Source organism: Rhipicephalus microplus, chromosome X (assembly GCF_043290135.1).
Source record: "Rhipicephalus microplus isolate Deutch F79 chromosome X, USDA_Rmic, whole genome shotgun sequence".
Classification (NCBI taxonomy): domain Eukaryota; kingdom Metazoa; phylum Arthropoda; class Arachnida; order Ixodida; family Ixodidae; genus Rhipicephalus; species Rhipicephalus microplus.
This window is the reverse complement of record NC_134710.1, coordinates 172,698,636-172,722,263: the sequence shown is the minus strand read 5'-3', so window position 1 is coordinate 172,722,263 and position 23,628 is coordinate 172,698,636. Positions and strand designations below refer to the sequence as shown.

At 45.8% G+C, this 23,628-nt stretch overlaps 1 protein-coding gene across 2 annotated transcripts; it reads right to left on the bottom strand.

Moving 5' to 3' along the window:
• Positions 1-18,448: 18,448 nt before the first annotated feature.
• LOC119177161 (U-scoloptoxin(01)-Er1a) lies at positions 18,449-22,628 on the bottom strand. 2 transcript variants are annotated; one of them, XM_037428560.2, is made up of 4 exons: positions 22,514-22,628; positions 21,628-21,666; positions 20,988-21,028; positions 18,449-20,352 (listed from the first exon to the last, which is right to left on the bottom strand). In XM_037428560.2, exons 2-4 carry the CDS (start codon positions 21,641-21,643, stop codon positions 19,972-19,974), a joined length of 438 nt encoding a protein of 145 aa, XP_037284457.1. In that variant the 5' UTR covers positions 21,644-21,666; positions 22,514-22,628; the 3' UTR covers positions 18,449-19,971. The 2 variants fall into 2 exon arrangements, with proteins under 2 accessions (XP_037284457.1, XP_075734342.1); XM_075878227.1 differs by lacking the exon at positions 22,514-22,628 and adding an exon at positions 22,379-22,511.
• Positions 22,629-23,628: the final 1,000 nt, after the last annotated feature.

The window sequence follows — 23,628 nt, the reverse complement described above, 5'->3', positions numbered from 1 at the left end:
TCACTACCTTCATTATCCGGTTGCACCGAGTCGGTGCCTTCGCCCCCGGAGGGTAATGTTATGTGCCGCTCACCTAGAGGATGAAGAAGTGAAGAACCAGGTATGCCTGTTCCCGCCATCTTGGTTTTTCGGGCCGCACTGATGTGGACTGTAAATATTTTAAATAAGACGCCTGTTTTCTGTCATTCACCCACGTAACAATATGTTGCGCATACCCGCATTTCATGGGCCACGGTATACAGGTAAATGCACCGCACAGGACAGAAGAACAGTGTTTCTTGACGTACGTGACAAGTACCTCACTCAATTCATCTAATGACCTGTTCATGCAAATTTCGGTACGTGTAAGCTTAAGAAGACGACCACGAGAGCACCCATATATACGTGAATAGATAGATAGATAGATAGATAGATAGATAGATAGATAGATAGATAGATAGATAGATAGATAGATAGATAGATAGATAGATAGATAGATAGATACTCAGAATGCCTAGATAGATAGATAGATAGATAGATAGATAGATAGATAGATAGATAGATAGATAGATAGATAGATAGATAGATAGATAGATAGATAGATAGATAGATACTCAGAATGCCTTTCGTTCACCAAGGAATGCGTCTCATTTGATAAACAGGTGAGCAAAATGAATAAATAAATAAATAAATAAATAAATGTGCTTTTAGCTAACCTTCCTTTCGCTAAAGAGCACAATAGAGCTAACGCCAATGCTCGGCATGCCTTTTTTTCGTGTCTAAAGGCTTTGTAAAGTTCTCGTGCTTCTATGCCGCGCACTGTATCATTATTGCGAGCCTGAAGCTGCATGATTCGTGGTATAGCATTTGATTTGTGTAGAAAACGTCTCAGCCAGAACTTCTTTCTAAGACAGTAATTTACGCATCGGCCTGTTTGATGTATGCAGGGGCCACCACGGGCATTCGTATTTTAGAATGCACCTTTGTCGCTGTCAACTCATTCAATGGAGTGTTTTCCTTCCAACCAGCTCTCATTGTTCAATTTGTGGCCTCTTCGCAGCACAAAGCACTACTTTCTTTATTTGTAATTAGTTTTTTTTGAAGGGAGATATAATGAGCACAAAACTGTGATGTTTCTCGCCACTAAGCTACAGTATGCGCTGGTGAGCGTAACTCGCCTGCGTTTGCTTTCTTTGGGAACCAGTGACCAGTGACTAGTGGTTATATGACCAGTGGTTATATTGCCTGCGTGCTACGTGCCCGGCCAATGTCTATTTCTCCTTCGTGATTTCAACTATAATATCTTTACCTCGGTTTACTCCCTAACCCACTCTGCTCTCTTCTCGTCTATTAAGGTTACACCTACGATTTTCCTTTCCATCACTCGCGGCGTCGTCCTCAACTTAAGCTGAACCCTCTTTATAAGCCTCCCGGTTTTCGCTCTATAGGTAAGTACCGGCAAGATGAAGCAGTTATATACCTTCCACTTGAGGGTTAGTGGCCAAGTACTATTCATGATTTGAGAATGATTGACGAATCCCCATACTTATTCGTCTAGTTATTTCACTCTCATGGTTCCGTTCCCCGGTTACGACCCAACCTAAGAAGACACATTCTTTTGAAACTTCTAGTGCCTCTCCACCTATCGCAAAGTGCTGTTTTATGTCGAGAGTGTTGCACATTATTTTAGTTTTGTGCCTAATAATTTCTAAGACCTACTCTTGTGCTTTCCGTGTGCAGTTCAGTAATCATGAGCTGTAATTCGTCCCCTGAGTTACTCATCAAGACAATGTCATCAGCGAATTGCAGGGTACACCCTAAGGCAAAATTACCCGAAAAAACTGTATCGAAGCCCGTTAGGCTCACGCGATGAACGGATAGACCGTTGAGGAGTAGCGATAGAGGGATGCATGCTGCGTGCGAGCCGCTTAGTCTCCAAAGGGATGAACCACCCGTGAAATGCGGGCTCAGCGCAAAGCGTTGTCAAGGGCACTAGCCGTCCTCCTCTCTCCCTGCTCAGTCTTCCCCCGTATTTTGCTGGTGACGGTTGGCGTTGTCTCGCACTCGGAGAGCTCGACAATCTAGGAATTACGCCGTGGTTTTTTGTGTCTACGCTTGGATGAGCGTGCGCTGCTGCTTTTATGTTTCGCCGCACCCGTGAAGTCTGGAGCAGATCTCGACACGTCGCCACGCCGCGCTGTTGATCTGTAACTTAGTCAAGATGGCCACGACCAACTCACGACACCACCGGTTGGGAATGAAGGCCATCATGGCTGCCGACAAGACAGCAGGCCTATCGGATACATTATTTGAGTCTGACTCGGGGCAGAAATCAACGCTGAATTCTTTCACAAGTAGGTGATCATTCTCTATTCTGCCTTACTTGTCGGGTGTGTGATACGGATTGCGCTTGCCGGCAACTGGCATGGTCGCTTTGTATATCGCCCGCACGAAATGCACCGCGAATGTCAGCTTCGGCGTCTGTAGTTTGCCTGTGCATTTTGACCACCCGAAAATTGGCCGCCATTGCCCTCACCCGCCAGGACGCTCACTCATCGAGTGCTCGCCGGTCTTCGCCGACGTGATGAGTGCCAGGCTGACGATATTGTACGGAGACCTCGTCACTGTTTTACGAGTCGTCCAAAACCCGTTGCGGTTGCTCGTAAAAAAGCTTGGTTGTAGTATGTCGCGCGCTGTAAGTGCACCGGCATGGGCTGGCGGGGCTTTCGCTAGCGTCGGAACCGAGTCTGTGAAAATTGGTCGCCATTACAGTTGGCTCCCCCGTCAATCGGTCGCAAGCAGCTCGGCGCCGTTCGCTCCAACCAACTCGGCGCTGTGCGTGGCGGCGGCCCAGCATACGGTCGCTCTCCTGTTCGAGGTTCGCTGGCAGCAGACGCTCCGCGTGCAGCGCCGTGTTTTGTCGCGCGTTCGCTTGCTCGAGCTGGACGGCGGCGCTCGCTTAGAACTCGCTCCGAATTCCTCTGCGTTACATCGACTGTCGAATTCCTGTGCGTTACGGGTTGAAAACGTTACATCGTTAAAGTGAGATGCTGCTCTACGCAGTACGGATTTAAGGACGCAGCTATGGACAGTTTAACGGGCCCGCGACGTGGCGGACAGGTTAGGCCTATCTGTTTCAACATGGGAGCAGCCCGCTACGTGTTAGTTCACGCCCCGATGAATCTAAATAAAGTTTTTTCATGCCATACCATACTATATATTGCTTCTTACGATATCATCCTAGTTGTCTTGGCTTCTGTTCAGCTATCTGTACAGCATTATGTAGAGCTCTCTGTACCTCTTTTATGAAAGCACTTTGAGGCAAGCCTATAGACAAATCCGGAGTGCTTGAACCTGAATACTTTCAGTCATCAGTAGACTTGTTTTACTTGCGTTGGTTAATGAAGGCAGGCTGTGCATACCGAATCTAAAGAAATGAATCCTGTATAGTCACAACGCCCGATCGAAAAAAGCAACGTTTTTTTTTTGTTCCCCAGTGCGTTCCAGTGCACTGTGTGACACTAGAAACGCTGTACAGTGTGTTCCAGTGTACTAGAGTGTGCTGGGAGCCACTGAGACACACTGTAAAGCGTGGTCAGTGTCGCCCAGTACGCTGAAACGCATCGGGACACACTGTACAACGTGGTTCAGTGTCTTGAAGCGCGCTGGCAGGCACTGGTCACGCTATCCAGGCTTTGCCGCACACTGAGAACATTAGTGGCACATTGTAAGACACACGGCGTGATCGGTGCACTTTCTGTGAGACTTCATATTGTATCGCGAAATGTCGAGCGTAAAATTTACCGAACATGATGGTATTCTAATCTATGGGCTGTAGATATATAGCTTTAGTTTTTAGTGAAACAAGATATGTGCGAGTACGCTAAAGGAATCATCTGTCGAGCGCGCAGGTCAGGGGCAGTGGCAGGATTTTTATCGAGGGGGGGGGGGCGCACCGACGACTATTGCGTTCTTTCAGGGGGGCAGGAATGCACAGAACGTATTCGTCGTGTTTTGACTATGCTTGCGCTTGGGGGGGGGGGGGCAAAGGGAGAGCAGGCGAGAATTGGGAGTGGGGATCCAGCCTGGGCGGGTCTGCTTTCCTAGACGTGTGATGAAGTTTCATCAATGTATTTCGTAAACCGCATCGATAGAACTGATGATTCGCAACGCAGTATGACAGTAGTACTAGTCTGATAATCAAGATCAACCTACTCTATCAGTCAGTCGTTCCTGCTTTTACCGCAGAAATCCACACGTCCCCGGCAGCAGTTAGCCGCTGCATTCCCCAATCTCGGTGTTTTTCTTAGCTTCCAATGTGTGTAGACGGAAGTGAAAATATGACCTCTCATGGGTCAGTTATGATCAAAACCACAATTTAACGGTTATTAGACTCTTCGTAACTGAATATTCAAGATCTCCACAGCGACCGTGGCGCACGAAGTATGGCCCTAAGCGTAATTGTCGTTTCGGCTACAGTGAACGGCTGTGGCTGTCGTACGCGAAACGTAAACGAGGAGGACAGATAATTCCTCCAAGCAAGTGGCGAAATCTACAGTGTTCATTGAGCAGCTCAGATGCACGCTATTTTCTACATAGGTATGACTAACCGCATTGCGTGTCACTGCGATTTCCGTAACACATCTGCGGTTACGCTAATAAGTTTTGTGACAAAACGTGCCAGATAGATTTGATCCAAGGCAACCTGTAGCAAATAAGCTAACAATCACATATTAGGTTGGTGCGAGCACGAAGAGACAAAGCACTGCGTTTCTAAGCGACGAAATAAAAAAAATATTTGATTGCAGAATTAGTTTTAATATATAAGAAAATACATCCATTCTAGTTTTTAGGTGTGGTGTAGTCAGCAGCGTGTCGTACTCGGGCTGTGCGGTGAGGTGGGAGGTTCGACTCTCGCTAACTGCCTTTTTTATTTTAGTATTCCCTTCTTTGTTTAGGTGCGCTCGTGTTTCAGCCGTAATTACGATGTGCGTATGATGTGCATACGATATGCGTATGATGTGCGTATTTTAAAACAATTTAAAAGCTGGATTTTAGCCGATAACGAGTGTACCAATGTGGAGCGCGCCAGCGTCCAGCGTGCCTCGTGCACTGCAGCGTCCCAGTGTCCATTGCCACACTGGTCCAGTAATAAGGTATGGCACTGAGACAGTAGCACTAAGCTTTGATATAGGGCATAGTGGCTGTGGACATTCCCCAGTTTGTTCCAGCGAAGAACTTGATACACGAGGGCTCCATGAGAGGTCTCTGTCAATTATAATCCTTGGGAACACGTACACCCTATCGCAAAACGCAGTGGCACTGTCCCAGAGCCATACCTTATTACTGGACCAGCGTGGTGTACACACTGCGACACTGGTACGCGGCACGAGGCACGCTGCACACTGGGACACCCATTATCGGCTGAAATCCGGGTTTTTATTTGTTTTTAAATATTTTGGTCTTGCGCACATCGTAATTAAGGCCGAAACATGAGCGCAGCGAAAAGCTAAAAAAGAGAGAAACAAGTGAGTTAGCTGAACCCACTACCTCGACGTATCACACATCCTGAGTCTGACACGCTGCCCACTACAGCACACCTGAAATACGGGAGTCAATGTATTTTTCTTTTATCTTAAAACCAATAAGGGTTTCCAATATTTTAATTTTGTCACTTAGAAAAGCAGAGTTTCGTCTCTTTGTGCTCGCGCTAACCTAGCAGGCGATTGTTAGCTTATTTCTTACGGGTAGCTTTGGATCAGATGTATATCTCTCAGGCACGTTTTGCCGCAAAACAAGTTAGAGTAACCGCAGATGTGTTACGGCAATCGCAGTGACTCTCTACGAGGTTAGTTATACCTATGTAGAAAACAGCGTCTATCTGAACTGCTCACTGAACACTGTACATTTCGTCACTCACTTGGAAGTATTTTCTGTCCTCGTCGTTTACGTTCCACGTACGACACCCACAGCAGTTCACTCTAAGAGCCGAAACGATCATTAGGTCCAGGGTCGTACTTCGTGTGCCACGGTCGCTGTGAAGATGGTAGATATTCAATTAGAAAGAGCCTAATAATCGTTAAAATGTAGTTTTGATCATACCTGACTCATGAGTGGTCATATTTTAACCTTCGACTACACAAATCAGAAGCTTAAAAAACACCGAGATTGGAGAATGCAGCGGCTAGCTGCTGCCGGGGACGTGCGGCTTTCTGTGGTACGAGCCGGAACGACTCACTGCTAGAGTAGCTTGGTCTTGATTATCAGACTAATACTACTGTCATACTGTGTTGCGAATCATCATTCTATCGATGTCGTTTATGAAATACATTGACGAAACTCACTCACACTTTAAGGAAAGCGCACCAGCGCCAGGTAGGAGGGGGGGGGGGATGGGTGGGCTGGGGCGTTTTTTATCAAAGTTTATGCCACCCCCACCCACCCCCCAAGAGCGAGCGTAGTCAAAATGCGACGCATATGTTCTGTGCCTCCCTGCCCCCCCTCCCCCCTCTCAGGAACACAATTGTCGTCGGAGCCTCCCTCCTAGCAAACGGACGTAAAGTATCCTTTCGCCGTTTATCATGCATTTATCATGACGCTGTAGCCCTCTATTGGTTTGCGCATAAATGCTGCAAGTGCACATTTCACAGAGGAATATTCCAGACCTCGTTCACGGAGGTTAACGAGGTCTGGAACGAGGTCTGGAAGCAGCTTGAGTGGCAGCTGCGCGAATTCGCGCTCGCAGCTGTAGACGTGTTACTCGAGTCGTCCAAACGCAGATATTGTCAGCGTACGTTCACAATCTGACCACATTCAGAAGATGCTCAGGGAGAGCAATTAGCGTCAGGTTAAATAGTACAGGGCGAAGTGCGCCACTCTGGGGAACACCACGGGGGCTTCAACGTGGCGAAGTGTCGCTCTCCTCGGTTCTGACGAAAAAGGATCGCTCAAAAAGATATTTGCGTTGCCACTGAAACACCCGACCACCCACTCCTACCTTTTTGAGAGCAGTGAGGATAGCTTCATGAGTTATCTTGTCATATACTCCTTTAACATCGAAGAGTAAAGAAGCGCAGAGAAGCTTACGACCCTTTTCGTGTTGTACGTACGTGACTAGGTCGACGACGCTATTAGTTGATGATTGATCACGGCGAAACCGCGTCATAGGATCTTGGTATATGTTGTGACGCACCAGGTACCATTCCAGTCGTCCTAGTACCATCATCTTCTTCACTTTGCCCATGCAACTAGCCAGTTCAATCGGGTGGTATGATGGGATCATGAATGATAATTTTCCAGTCTTCAATAATGGAACCAGATGACTGGTCTTCCAGTTAACTGGGATTGTGCCATCTCGCCATGAATCATTGTATCACATCATATGACATCACTTTTTTTTTCTTAAAAACCCCTCAAGAGGGTATTACATAAAGGGTGGGTATACAGTATAGCCAGGTGAATTCACTCGGTAAAAGGTAAAAAAGCTTGTTACATTGTCCAAGGAGCTTGATGGATTAGTATAGGCTGCAGTGTGGGAAAGGCCATTACAATCTGCTGCTACTTGGGGGGAAAATGAGGAGAAAAATGTGAGGGTGCGAGCACGTGGGTGTGAAACCTGTTGCTCATGTAAGGTGGATGGCGGAGATCACTGTAAAAAAATGTGGAATAAAGATAGCATAACAGTACAATGACGAAGACAGAGATTAGATAAACCGGATTCCGCTTTCAATGACGATACAATAGGGGTAAAATGAATGAATTTAGCAGCATGGTTTTAAACATGTTGCAGGGCAGAGGCGAGGTAGGTCTGGTGTGGGCTCCAGATAGCGGATGCGTATACTAGCTTCGGCCTGATGAGTAATTTGACGGCCAGTAGTTTAAGTGAGTGGGGGCATGATGAAGGTTGCGTTTAAGGAATCCTAGTATTTTATTGGCAGTTGCTACAATCTTTGCATTATGAGTGCGCCATGGTAGGTCATTGCAAAAGGTCACCCCCAAATATTTAAACCAGATAACGGCCTCGACGTGAACACTAGAAATTAAATGCGGAAAGGAAAAGGGGGGCAGAACGTCGAGAGAAAGTTACAGATTTACATTTGCTAGGATTTAGAGCCATTAGCTATTGCTGGCACCAGTCTATTACGTGGTTATGATCACTCTGTAAAGCGTATTGATCTAGAGGCTTATTCATTGTTGAATAGATGACGCAGTCATTCACGAACATTCTGATGATAACTTAAACTGCTAAAGGCAAATCAATAATATGACTTAAGAACAGAAGGGGCCCAAAGACGGATCCTTGTGGATATCTTGAGGAGGGCAATTCTCACATGCACATCAAGGTGACACAGTGCTCTGTAGGAAACCGATCAGTCCCGGATGCTGATGTCTTTCTACATAAATTTAAGCCTGTGTTGCTTTAGGATAATGATTTGAAAAGGTAGGTCCATGTGATGATCGCGCGATGTTGTACCACCACGTGAGGGCGTGAAGCTGTTGCGATCTGTGAGCTGACCAGATAACTTGGCAGAGAACTAGTCTGCCACGTCAACCTCCGATCACTGTTGAGATAGATCTAGAGCCTTGAATGGAGACCACTGGACTGGAACAGTCTGGAGCCTTCTTACTGTACTCTATAAGAGCGATAAAGGCTTGTGCGGATCTGACGACGCACAAAAGGCAGCCTAACATCACCTTCGAAGGTCATCGCGAAGTGCACAGTCAACTTCAAGAAGCCGACACATACGGGAACGTCACCCGCTGCAGTTTACAGCGCGGCAAACGCACACGATTGAAGAGAGAAAACGAGCTGATTTTCCCCACACGCGTACGCGACTCGTGAAAGAGCCGCAGCGAAAGCCACAATCATGAGAGCAAGTTGGGATAAAAGAGGATCAGCAGAACGTGTATCAGCAATTGATGATTGATATGTGGGGTTTAACGTCCGAAAACCACCATATCATTATGAGAGACGCCGTAGTGGAAGGCTTCGGAAATTTCGCACCCCAGGGCTCTCTAACATGCCGTGGATCACCAAGTGATCGCTCTTCTGCGACCCTTAATTAATGCCATTCGAATGTTGTTGAACAACATGCGCACCACGTCAGCCCAAAGTGCACTTCAAGTACTGAATGCTCTTAGTCCGGTACTCACAGCACTTGCGTATGCAACGACTCACCAACCGCTGCCTTTCAGGAAACAGGTTCAAAAAGCAGCATTTTTTCAGTGAAATACATGAAGACTGACAGGTTTTTGTTGGTTCGTTTTACCAATACGTTTCCCATAATCGTCATTCATGAGCTAAATTCATCGAGTGCCCTCTGACTCTCCAGATACGAATACTTTATGTCGGAGGCTTTTCAAACAGTAAGGTCCCGCTGTTTATTCACCGTGACCAGACTAACGAATTTCAGCCTGTACCTCCTGACGACGATAACCAATATGTGTGCCTTAAAGTAAAGAAAAAGGGTCCTACCGTCACCATTTTCGCTGTCTATCTGTCTCCATGAAATAAATTTGGTCACATAGGACTATGATCCATACTATCATCCACTGCTAGCCCATGGTCCATCATTGGGGACTTCAATGCCCGCTGTAGGCTACGGGGGAGCCCAAAGATTAACAAAAAATGCAGAAGTATGATAACATTTGCTTCAGACAGCGAGCTGTGCTTGCTAAATGATGGCAGTCCCGCGTTCTTACGTAGCCCTGGATACAGCAGCTGCCTTGACAGGGCCTTTGTCTCTCGCAGTCTCGTCAGATGTGCCGCATGGTTTGCGGGCATAGAAACACATGGGAGCGACCAGATTCCCGCATACGTGAAGGTCAGAGGATTATGATCTTGCAAGGTACGCGACACTATCGAAAGAGTGGACCGGACCAAATTCAATTTTTTATAGGAGAATGCTGTCAATACAACACCTTACTTGACTTAGAAGAGGCGATCAAGTGCGCAATGCAAGGCACGGTGTGCACCCTCACACGCTCTTCAAGAGTAACGAAATTTGATGTTGAATTAGGGCGACTTCACGCTCTCCGACGGCATGCCAAATTAAAGTACCAACGCACGAAAGCAATCGATGATTTGCAATGATGAAAGCAATCGATGAGAAGAACATGCAGCGCCACAAAAACAAGCTAGAGTGTTAATTAAAAAAGGTACACATATAGGTAAAATAGGTGTTATTCTGAACAGAAGCTAATAAAAAATTACTAGGATTTACTCAATACAGCTTTCCTTATACACCATTTTATCTGGCGAGAAGGACTCGGCTGGCAAGCAGTGTTTTCCTTTTTGCTGCAGCATGCCGACGGCGCAGAGTGTCTTGGCTGGTGCTTGTATGAGTGGCATTGTCGAACAATTTAGCATGTTTTAGGTTGAACAGTGGCATTTCTTCTCTTTTATGACTTTTTCAGCCAGCTAAAGGTGAACTGGAAGCCACTGTGCCTATTTTGCTTGTTCGAAAAACTACAAAATAAAGAAAACTGCCGTTTGAACAGTATGCGGCACGCATCGCCAAACGGGCAGCATTTGCGACCATTTCATGGTACATCATTTGTGTTACGTGACAAGTTCTATATCGGCGAATTCCGCGATATACCTGGAATGCCCAGTATTCCACTCGGCAATGACAATCGCACATATAGTTATATTGACGGCCACTGATATTGATCAGTGGTAAAGTACAGATGTGAGCATATCTGTGTAGAGTGAACGAGGAGCCGGTTTTCGCTGTGCGGGGCGAAACCTCGAGGCAGTTTCGGGTCCCGATATGGTCAGCCTCACAGCTATAGGCCACACATGCTTCTTGATACAGCACTTCAGAGCCCGAAACTGCCATGAGGTTTCGCCACGCAGAGCGAAAACCGGCTCCTCGCGTGTTCTACACAGATGTGGCTGCGACTGTACATCCCAGTTCATTACAAAACATCTAAGTGCCACTCGTGTAGCCACCTTTCTTGTTTTTTGCTTCGTTTTATTACATTTTGGTTTGGTCAAAACAGTTAGTCTCGTGGCTCGGCTTAACATGGTGATCAATGCAGTTGATGTGGCTGTATTGACACCGACGAGAAACCTCTCACTTCGCAGCGGGGTAACCGGCATTACACATCTAATTTGTGCGGTGCACCGGCCTTGTGCAACCTGAAGCTTCACTGGATTTTACGGGAAAATGATGTGGAGGAATCCTTGTCATGCTACGTTTACAGAAAACCAGAACTTACCCAACTCCGTATTTTCTACATAAAATTCTCTCCGACAGCTAAATTCAAGACAATTGTGTCGCGTGCGATGCAACATTGGGATCAGACACATGCTGGCGGGCTGTCCCACGACTCTCACCGACCCCAAAGAACAGTGGTTTTACTGGCAGACGATGGTGCGAAGCGCGTCTTATCAAGACCAACAACGGGCAGTCCAGAAGGTCCACGATGACGCCACAAGTCTCGGCCTGACGGTACTGACGTGGACGCGGCCCACCTTGGTCTGAAAAAACCGGGCTTCAGGACACAAATAAAGTTTTGTGAATGAATGAATGAATGAATGAATCCTTGTCATGAGTGTACAACTTACGTAAGACTTCGGGGTATTTCTTGCACGATACGCGATATGAAAGCCGATTAGTAAAAAAAAAAGAGTTCTGTCAATTAATGTTTCCAATAACTACCTCAGGAAGACAATTTTTGCGTGGTTAAGAACGGTGTATGACAAGTCATGCGATAATATATATATGATATAGGCAACGTAGTAATTTCTCTTCTAAGAGAAAAACAAAGTTAAACCCCGTTGTTGCGGTTGTTTATTGTTTCTATAACTGTCATATGTACTACTTTGTTTAGCGAACGACAGCCAGTGTGCTCAGATTTGGGTGCACGTTAAAGAAACCCAGGTGGCCAAAATTTCCGAAGCCCTCCACTACGGCTTCTCTCATAATGATAAGGTGGTTTTGGGACGTACGTTAAACCCCACGTATTAATCAATCAAGTGAACAACAGTCAAAATGTTGCAAAAGCCGTTCAACTGGTAGACAAAACCATTTTCAAAAATAAACACACAATGGCTCTTATGCAAATCATAGGCTCGAGTCCGGGCGCGCTTGGTGCATCGTCGGCGAAAGAAACTGTATATTCACGTTATCACCACCGTAATCCAATCAAATGCCACGAATGTAAAAAGAAAAAAAAAAGAAGCGTGCCGGCACGTAAACATCAAGATCACATTGTGTGTAGCAGCAATACAGTTCCAATTTCATCCACACTGGTGGGCAATAAGCATTCAATTAAGTGATAAAGGCGCATTAAAGATCGAGCAAAAGGTAGACGACACTTTGTGAGTCTCAAATTCCGTCATCGCCAAGCAAGCCCAACTGCGCGCTAACGCACGATCGTATACAAATCTTGGCTAAAATACACGCCAGTATATAGGCAGGAAATCAAGTCAAATTACGGCCGCTTATAGTTAGTTAGTTACGCGGCTCCATAGCCGTGTACCAGAGTAAGCGGCCCGATTCAAAGTGGCCTTCAGAATAGACGGGACAAGGATTAGTCGGGATTTTACGTCAAATTTTTCCTGGCTAGATACGGCCTGCGGTTACGTGTGAAATTTCCGTAGGCGGCCTTAACCTGACGCGGTTGCGTAAAAAAGCAGTATGTTACGCATTTGAGAGCGGTTTCTCGCCGATAATGCGGTAGATATTATGACTCTAGGTAGTTAGAGAACCATTAGTGTCACAATCATCTACATCTGCGAGATTAACATACAAACCACACTCAGCACTGGAATCGATAACTCAGGACCGCTTGTATGTGAAGCATATGTCTTACCCATTCCACCACAGCGCCACCGCATGAAGGCGAGTTTTTTTACGGGGGTATATATCTACCAAGTGTCTTATTGCAAACCGTTGGTGGAACCGTTGATGGAAGCGTTGATGAAACCGTTGCTGAAACCATTGGTGGAACTTTTTTGGGTCATATGCATTTGTTTGCGCAGGCATTTGATCAGCGAATAGTTTGTACGGCTTCATGAACTCGAGACAAACACGGTGAGCGCTTTCAGCTCCGACTTCGGTTCGTAGAGCGTCGTTTCGCAAGAACAATTAACGTGTGTTCGTGCGTCGTTTTAGTGCTTCCCCGTGAACCGCGGGTATTTCGCTCACTGAAATTCCCAGATACCAGCGCTACGAGGCTGTGATCGGCTGTCGAAACCTACGTATACAATCGCACGTTGGGGCGCTGTGAGCGATTTCTCTTTTTGTGTCACGAGGTACACGCGTGTCAGTGGCAGCAGCCTATTCTCAGCTATATTAAGAAAATGCGCTTTCGCACGTAGACGTTGCATGGGTATTTTAGCGTGCTGACTCTAACATTTGCATTTCGTATGCGCAAACTACCGCGAGCAGCACGCTGGGGCAGCAAGCGCCTTTTTAGCATTTCGACAATTACTCAATTCCGCAATTAGGATTTATGCACGTTGTTTCGCGATATAGAGTGGTTTTACTCATTTTGAGTCTTTAACTGATTTTATTTATGGGGAGTGGCTAATCTTACATTTATTCAACATTACACCGCTGTTCAAGCGAATGACGAAATGTGTGTCAAGGTCAAGTATGATGTACACAAATTAGCGATGGACAGGTAGGTCTTCCTCCAAATAAATAATGCTTCTCCACATCTCTTTCGCGAACGTCCGCGAACAGTTGGGGTCAACAAATGGTGCAGAACAAACCTGAAAATTTTTAATGTTACTGCAGGCAGTTGCTCTTTAGAAAATGAGGATTTTTATAGCTGGTACATTACCTCCACAGCAGCACACTGGTTGTCTTGGACGTGGTTCACTATTACAAATCTATGCTCGAATAGGAGAAGTGTACCTAATATTCAAAAGAGTGAGCGAATTTCGGTGGCGTACGCTATCCTGCCGACTTCTGCACGTGACTTTTGACTTCTGTACTTGATGTTCAAGTTGATAATCAAATTACGCAACCACTAATGAAACATCAACCAACCCATTTTCAAGTTTGAGTTTTCTCTGCCTCGCTGCCTTCCGTTTGTTTCTTTTTTGCCATGATTTTCTAAAATAATCAGTTCAACTTGCTAAGTAGAACAAGAGCATCAACATACGTAGGCCAGTGTTTCAGTAAGGTGTCGCGCATGCACTAAAGCGCGGCCGCACCGCGAACACGTAACTTCTCAGCTTTTGCGGTTCTCGCCTCAGTTTTCTCTTTGTTGGGGAACTTCAACGCAAAAAGTTTGGTCTGTCTGTCTGTCTGTCTGTCTGTCTGCACATTTGTCTGTCCACTCTTAACGGCACCGGGTACTTGAAACGGCCAACCCCATCCGCAGCACCCACCAAAGTGGCTCAAGGTTTAGCGTTCATACTTGTGCAATTGTCAATTAAAAAGCAACTATTGCGCATGTCTGGGGCACCACAACAACAGTTTTATATTCTGGACGTGCGTCGTTTACTACAAAAAGCATACATAAGTAATTTCAAGGACGGTAGTGCTTATCACGCCACGCTGACCATGCAACGCTTGCACGGAAAGGCGAGTATTTCCAACGCTTTGCTAAGACCAGACGGTGGTGGCACCTAACCGTCGCCTTGCGTTCTACACCTTATCACCTCTGAGACGGGCGCACACACCGGTCTCAAAGCCACGCGCTTTGTTTTCCATGAAAACTACTAGATGCCGCTCATGTCTCACATATGACGTGACTTTATACGTTCGTTCGCCTCCGCTGCACGCTCGAGGCACTCTAGCGCAGCCCCTTCAGAATACCATATACCGATTTTTTTTCGCAGAACATCAAATAAATGTTTTGTTCACTCTCTCCACACGCAAGACTATCGTCTTTCGACGACATTTGCAGATTAACATGCAGATACGGGGACCATTTTTTCCCCTCTATAGAGGGAAAAAAATCACACGCGCGCACCAGAGAACATAAGCGGGCGCGCGTTTCAATAGGGAGTTTTAGAATAGCGCACCACGAGCCCTTGCGGTGTGGCCGCTGCCACTGCGCATGCGTCGTAACGCGAGTCGGCGTTCGCGTTCGCGGATCGCACGCAGAAAATCTGGAATTGCGGGCGGCGATCGCGGCCCTCATGTGGCCTTCAAGCGCTGCTTTCGAGGCCATGGTGTCGCTGCGATCGCGCGTTGCGGTTTGCAGCAGGGCAAACGCTTTTCTAAAACTCATACGGCGCCCGCTACGCCCGCAGTGCTTGCAAACGGTATTTAAAAACACCCAAATTTCTATTCCCCCCTCCCGCCACACTCCCCCATCATCGTTAATTGTGCAGAGGTTGCCGATGATTCGGCATACCCTTTCGCTTCCCTCTCACGCGCATCCGCGTGTGGGGCCACACTTCGGCCGCTTATAAGCGATTGCTGTAGGCGGCATTTATCAAGTTAGAGGCCTCCTAAAGAGATTGATTGATATGTGGGGTTTAACGTCCCAAAACCACTATATGATTATGAGAGACGCCATAGTGGAGGGCTCCGGAAATTTAGACCACCTGGGGTTCTTAAACGTGCACCCAAATCTGAGCACACGGGCCTACAACATTGCCTCCTAAAGAGAGTCAAGTATATCTATCTTCGGCGGGCTACCCACAACCGTGATAACAGACAGTACGTAGGAGCGCGCCATCTATATGCCGCATGTTATCCAGCACCTGACTAAGAATGTATGCACGAGTTATTCGCTGTGATAGTATAAACTAACCGCAAGTGAAAAAAAAAACCTCTAAATATTACAGTCCGGACAAAAAAAAAAAAAAAAAAACGCCAGGTCTGCGCGGAAGGCGCAGCACAGTCACAGCGAAAGCTAGAAGAGCGGCCTTTCAGAGCCTTTTCTAAACACTCCTTGGGTAACTGCTGCAAGCGCACTTGCTTGATGCCCACGACGACATTAATAATAAAGATTTTAGGGTATTAGGCGGGCATTCGCTATGCTATTTTTCGTCAGTTTTCTGAGAAGCGTGGTATCCGCTAAACTATTGCGAGGAATTTTGTGCCAATTGTTCATGCAGTGGCTGATGACGATGAGGAATTATGCCTGAACTGGTTATGCGCCACAGTTATTAACCGGACAAAAACAAGTTTTTGTAATGGGTTGGTCTATTGGACGACCCACTCGTTACGCCATTCGCATTGTGCGACGACTGCTTGTTCTTTCGGTGTTTTAAAACGGTTTGTAAGTCGTATTAACGTGATTGCTTTCCCGGCATCAAGCCTTCCTAGGGCAAGTTTGCCAACAAGTTCCAAAGCACCAGCGTGGCTCAGCGGTAGAACACTGTGCTGGCACCCAGCGGACCCGGGTTATAATTTTGCGCAATGTGGTTACGGACATCGGCGGTGGCGGGCAACTATGGCACTGCGCGAGACCCGAGTGTCTCATAACAGCTTTCGCTGTAAAAAAAAAAAAAAAAATGTATTGCATTTTCAAATGGTGCCAGCACTTGCTTTCCCTGCTAGAACGGGTCGAAATAATCTTATGTTTTTCCAACAGAAAGAGAACATACGACACCGAGCAGTTGTGACACGTTCGTGTCGTCGCATAATGTTATATTTGATCCCGAACGGATCAAAAGATCTCAAGACGTTTCACAGGCTCATTTCATACATAACCTACACCATGAGAGACGAAGTTCAGCATGCCAGAAAGAAAAAAAAATCCCACAGCAACTGCAACCGTACGAACACTTTCCAAATAAACGCACAGCTTTGCACGGACCAGTGGCTTGCCAGGCCATAAACGGTGCCGCTCGCTAGGCAATATGGCGGCGCCCATGTTAAAAAAAAAGGTCTATAGACAATATTTGATTTTGCAATGGTAAATGGCATCAATCTGTAGAGTTTACATCATATGCTTGTTGTGTTCAAGTTAATCGTACAGAATTAACGGTGATGTAGGAGGAAGACATTAATTTAGTACTAACATTCTTGTTTGTTAATGTTATTGTATTTTGCCTTTATAACCATGATCAGAAGCTGTGGGAGGAAACGAAGTCAGGTGCATCGATTCTTTCCAATGCATGATGCTTGACTTTGTGGTTCTGAAATAAAAACGTTATATTTCCAAGCAGTTTTTTTTTTTAAGTTCAGCTTCTGTTATTCGCCTGTAATGTTTGCTGTCTCAAAAAACGTGTAATTTCTTGTTTCATTCTAAGTACAAAACACGCTGTGTGTGTCTGCGTGTGTGTGCGTGTGTGTGTGGGAGGAGAGAGAGGGATTCAACCATCATCCTGCATTCAGCCCAATCTCCTTATTTGCATTATAATGCAAGAGAGTTTTGTAGCACTTAATGGTTATAAAATAGCTCAGAAAGGGCGTTTTCATGCCCTTACCTTGTTGAGAGAGCAGTTTGTATAGTTTGCAAAGTGGTAACATTAATCTATCGAAGACAACGGGAGATTCAAGATGATTGGCAGTCTACTTAATATGATGAGCGATTAACAGGTGATGATATGATTTAAAAGCCTGTTATATGCAGATCTGTACATACCCATAGGCACATATTAAGTGATTCCTAGTTGGCACCAAAAAGATTTACTTCAGGGTGGCACCGAGCAATACACCTATGAAGTGACACCCTCGCCAGTGACCAAAGTTTGCACCTTCCTAGAGAACCAAGTTGACTAGATTGAAAAAACAACGCTTATCTCTGGGCATTGATGAACACTGGGGAGTGCGTGAAGTACCCCGCGAATGCTCATGGCATTTGAAAAATAAAGCCAGAGACACCGCTTCGCAGCACAAGTACGTGAGCGAGTGGAGCAAGGACCATTAAAATAACCCCAGTTTCAGTGCAAGTTTGTACGACATGAAGAAAATGCGTTGATTTACGTCCAAGCATATAATGTCTGCTATTTATGCATAAATTAGAATATGATATTTTTTTCGCACTGAAATTTTGTTTCGCATTCCCCATATGCTTACGTTCGAAAGTTTTGAGGCCCGCGTATGAGAGTACTTAGATTTAGGTGCACGTTAAAGAACCCCAGGTGATTGGAATTTCTGGAGCTCTCTATTCCGGTGCCTGTCATAATCATATGGTGGTTTTGAGGCGTTAAGCCGTAGAAATTATTTTATGTTTCATAGTTTTTCTCATCCTCTGGCAGATTATATGTAGTAGCATTTTCATTGAAGCTATATGAATGAAAGTAAACGCCGAAGTATACTATGAACGTCTCAACGCAGCTTAGCCAGCATATAATTTAAAGTATAATAGCAGGCAACGAATACGGCTTCGAACTTTTTTGTTTTTGTTCTTTAATACGACTTCTCGATTAAGTTGACCTAGCTATCAAATATTGTTAACCATTTTTACTGTGCTCGTATTTTCTCAAGGCGAAGTCTTTAAGTACTTTTTTGCTAATAAGCGGCTGTTTTTGTTACCTTTGAGGAGGCTATTCGTAATTTTACCTACCGGTGTCTGTAATGCTGAGTATTGAATCAAACGTAAATCATCATGCGCACAATTTTATTGGCAGTGTTATGGTGCAACGTGTTCTGTATATAAACTGTACAACAATAGAGCATGCACAGCACGAGAGAAATCAGAGAGCAACCAGTGCGTCTATATACACAGGGCGAGACCCACAGCCACAACAAGAATACATGAGATACCCACGATAAGACGTGAACAATAACAATGAACAAAACAACAACAGTGGCACCGCAGTGTATGACGTTAGTGCGAGAACATAGATGGGAACAGCACCACCGAGTATCCCTTGAAGCAATGACTATATGCGTGCGCGTTTGCGTAGCATATTACAAGAAAAAACAAACTAACCTAAGCGTCACAGCGCATGAAAACGCTTCAGGCTGCAGCGAAGCTTCATAAACATGTCCTTAAATGTCGCGAATATAATGGCACACTCGTGTAGTTTTGAGAAGCCAATAAATATGGGAGGCGTTCAATGCTTTCTTGGCTGACACGCTGTCACAACTCCTACGCCAAATCTACTCGCTGGGCTAGTTTCGTGTGGAGTAAACTGATTGCTATCAGAATTCCTAGTTTCCTCATTAAAATACACTCGTCGCGATACATTATGTTGCCAGACGAGGAGTACGTGGCAAGTTAACACGCTCAAGTATAATATTTACCGAATTTCAGGAATAGCATGAACTTCATTCGACATTTTTAAAGCGAAATTGCGAGCTTCTACGTACATAGGTGTCACCGCGTTCTTTTTTTTTATTTTTACCCCTCTTAGGTTTTCTAAAGCACCCCTGAGGATTAAGCACACTGCCTTCTCACCAAGCGGAAAAGACGCCCCTCATCTTTTCTTCAAATTGTAAGCATCGTTTTCCTTTCGCACTCGTCTCCCGTGATATGCAGGGACATACAGTTACTGCGTGAAGCGGTGCGCACCATGCACCATTACAGCACTGAGATAAAAGTGAGACAGCCCTCATAGCACCAATACGACTCGCAAGAACGCAGTATGTATTTAGGAAGTGTATAACCCTCTCAAACAAAAAGAACATGACACATTGGCGCTGGTAGCTAGCGTGAAATAGGACGCCTTCATATACACTCATATTGTTTTTGCTATTAGGTTGAGCCCAGCTCCTGTCAAGGATGGCGTAATATGCTGTGATTCCCAGCAGCCTCCTTACCGGCAAAGTGACAGTTTGCTCGGAAAAACCTTTTAAGCAAGATGTTCAGCTTAGCAGGCTTGGGAAGTGATGGCTGTTTAGCCTTGCGCGAGATAGGAAAGCAGGTTATTTATAAATGGTATCGTCGTGATCCCTGTTATCGGTACGAATGCCCACAAATGCTGCAATGCAGCGCTTCCACTGCTTCACGCTGTATGCGCTACGGCACTCTTGAGCTACTGCGGCACCGACTTCGGCAATCTTACGCTGCTGGTTCAACCTAAAAGCAAAGATGTATCCCTTACAAAGGCATCCTAGCAGTACACTATCCCCGGCGCGTGGCATCAAGCACTCGGCGTTTGGCGATCATTTGCTTGCGGATTCAAGCCTTGGCCTTGTAAGATGGAATCAGCTGCGCCGCCCGCTGGACGTCGTTGTCGGTGAGGAATGGAGCCGTCTCGACTCCGATGTTGTCGTTCACGTAGAAGAAGTCGGGAGCGTTCTGGCACGGCACGGCCTCCTCGGCGAAGGCGCACGTCAGGCTCAGCTGGTTGAAGACGGTCTGGTTACCGCACAGGAAGCTGTACTGCTGCACCTCGGTGTTTCCATCGGCGTGGGTGACCACGTTGCACACGTGGAATATTTGGCAGTTGTTGTCGACATCGGCGAAGTAGCCGTTCTTGGCCGGGCACGTGAACGACGTTCGGAAGCCGCCCACCAGAAATTCGGCACCATCTGGTAGCTCATATGCCGCTCGCTTGGACTGTAAAGAGGGTGTTTGGAAACGTGTAGCACGTGGTGAATAGCCTCAATAAATTGACGGTTTATGATACTCGCATTTTCCTTTTTTTAACGTATTTCAATAGCGACTGTAATTAAGAAGTTCACTAGAAATATCTGACAGCATTAAAAAAGTTATTTCACTTGGCCACACTTCCTTGAAGTTTTACAACCAATTGTTAGTTTTGAATGTTATGCGATTATTAAGAACTACAACTGTAAGATTCTCATGGATGCTTTTTTCATATTGTAACGATAAGTGTGACGCTGTGAGCAAGCGGAATTTTTTTTACGCGGTAGTTGGGGCAGCTAGCAGAAATGCCGCCGATGAAATAGAACATGTTTGATGGTCTCTGTCGATGTTTTAACAGTGCTTCGCGATATCAGCGTTCTATCACTCTTTCGCTGCAATTTTTAAAACCTTTTTCAAGAACAACGCACGCAAAATTTACTTAGTCAACGTTTTGATCAAGATTAGCAGTTTATGAAATTATTAGTATGAAAACAAGAATATATTGAAATAAGCTTGGAAAACGCCTCTAAAATGTCATGTGAATGTGAACATTCCCAAGGAACATGTATCATTATATCGTGCATGAAGGTTTTCAAGCCACTTACCCTTGGCAAAGCGATGGCAGCTACGGCGACAGCAGCTAGAACTGATAAAAGTTTAATTAGTCAATTTAAGTACGGAGCGCATATCCAAAAGATCAATTTGAGGGCTTTAAACTTCAGCAAGATGACAAACTCCGCGTAGCGGAAAGCTTTTTGGCAGCAGCCGTAAAGCACGCTAATCTAATTGTGGTGTTGCTTGTATGGCCGACATGGATTAGTGTGGGGCAACCTGTACAGTGCAAATGTTTGGCTCCTACACGGAGTGAAAATATTAATGATGAGAATATTGGTATCTATGGACTCCTATATTAACATTAACCATCTACTTTATGCAGCTTTCTCCTTTAGTACTCGCCATTTTAATGAACAATTATGAAGGAAATGAGCCAACTGACTGACATATGAGATAATTAAAGAAATCGATGCGCAGAACAGAGTGAAACTCTCAAAGGTTTGGTGAAGCTGCTCTACCTGACCTAGTAGAGATATATGCTTCCAAATTCGACCTCTCCAGTTTACGACTCGTTCATAGACAACATAGGCTGTAACATGCTGTACTGTTCACGTGCTTGGTAAGACCAATCCGATTGAGTTTCAACACAGAATATATCGACACCACTACGTAGTACAAGGGTATACTTACCAATGAAGGCCTTCATTTTTTGATGCGAATCGGTGTTAGCTGAAAATATTATCAAGCAAAATTAGAATAACGACACATACTCAGAAAATATTCTTTTATAAACGTACGGAAGACTCTTATAATCACTTTTTTTAAAACTAAGCCCGAGTTAGTACCGTTCCGAGAAAGTTAACGTAGATGAGCTTTTTTTAAGGTGACAAATTAGAGGCTGCTTCTTTGTGCGAAATTTTAGAAACAACATAGTTAGTAAGAAAGCTTGTGACTTATTACGTATTTGGTAAATTCAAAACCTTTCCAGTGGCCAATGACTTCGTAAGTGGCGCTAGACATTGACGTTAAACATCTTAAGTGAAAATTGTCGCTTCTTCTGGTGATATAGGGCGGCTGTTTTTCTGATCGACTCTGTCAAAACTCGACAGATGAGAAGTAGTTAAGACGTTATATCTGGCGCGTCACATGCAGCTTTGGAAACGCTTAGAGGCCGCAACCAATTTGACTACGGTGCACGAAAAAAAAAACAAAAAAACTTCCTCTTTCTGATTCACTGCGCAAGTTGTCTATCACGCGTTACTTTGATTCACTGAAACACTGTATAGGTAAAAAGCTATTGGATGCTCCGACGGGAAGAGAGTCAAACACGGAGGCTACGTGTTGGACGCTCGCCCGCACAAAGAGTACCTCGCCTACCGCGCATGCCTAGTCAGTGAAAGTGAAATCCACCGAGAGAAGCAAACGCAATGTTAAACGATGCCTGTGGAGTCTCGATGGGGTCAGTCGCGTGCTACCGGCGATGCACCGCGGCAGGGGCACGCCCGTCAGGCCGAGACCGGCACGTGCGCACTTGCGAGGCGTTATTCCGTGGCCAGGCGAGGGACCGGCGACTCACCGGGGCGGATGCAACGGTCCACGCAGGGATGTCAGTTCTAAGCAGGGACGGGCCGGACCACGCTTTTATAAGCGCCGTGCCTCCAAGCAGAGCGGAATCGGGCACAACCAGCTTTCACTCGGAAGAAGCGTCGTGGAGAGGAGCTCGGTGGGTGAGAGGGCCGCACTCTTGTTTCAGGCGCGCTCGGGGTCCTCGGCGCAGTTTGTGTTTTGCTTGTAACTCGATTACGGAATAACGGAGCCCCATCGTATAGCTCCGAGAGAAAGGACGGCGATGAGCGGAGGTCATTCACGACCTGGCTGGTCGACAGACCGGACCTCGGAAGGCCCGCTGACCTTCTGGTAACCCCTAGGAATCCGTGTCGTGGGAGGAGGGTACTGGGCCGAAGAAAGTGCGCACGCACGAGCAGTTGGGATATATCCGTTCTATGGGAGCGAGAGAAAAAAGAAATAGGGTGCATGGGTCCGCCGTTCAGCCCTAAATGCACCGTGGGCTCAACTAGAGAAGGCACCCTGTGGTCGCAGTTGGCGTTGCCCGAACGTCATTCCAGCTCTGTAAACAATGCTGACCCGCTTAACGCTGGAAGGAGTTCGTTCGGAGTTTTGTATGGGTTACCCTGCGAGGAGGTTACTCGATTTATTTCGGAGTACTCGAGTTTACGATGTCATCACAATTCTATTGGCATCCAGCATGCAGAAAAATCTTGGCTGCATTTTATTTATTTATTTATTTATTTTGATCATTGATTCAAAAGCGAGAAGACTTTCACCTATCATATTTCCCTCATTTGCTGCACCCTTCTCGCATGTCAGAAAAAAAAGGCAAAGTAAAATACACAAAGCAAGGCAGAAAAAGACAAATCCATCACTATATCGCTTAACAACAACAAAAAAAGAGAGCTTCAAGAAATATCGATGAGCCATCTGGAGCGTAGGCAGAAACTATTTAGGGGGCGAAGCTCCTTAGGGTAGAGCAATGTGTACCGTCAATCGTGATGACAACGACGCTGATGACGATGAAAAGCAAGCGTGTTCCAGACCACACATATTTTTTCTGCCATCACGGCACAGCCCATGCAAGGTACACACTATACGCGATGACGACGACGATGACGA

Coding starts and splice junctions, on each gene's coding strand:
- LOC119177161 (XM_037428560.2), bottom strand. Junction 20,353..20,987: donor CTGCCATCGCTTTGCCAAGG/GTAAGTGGCTTG, acceptor CCCTCTTTACAG/TCCAAGCGAGCGGCATATGA.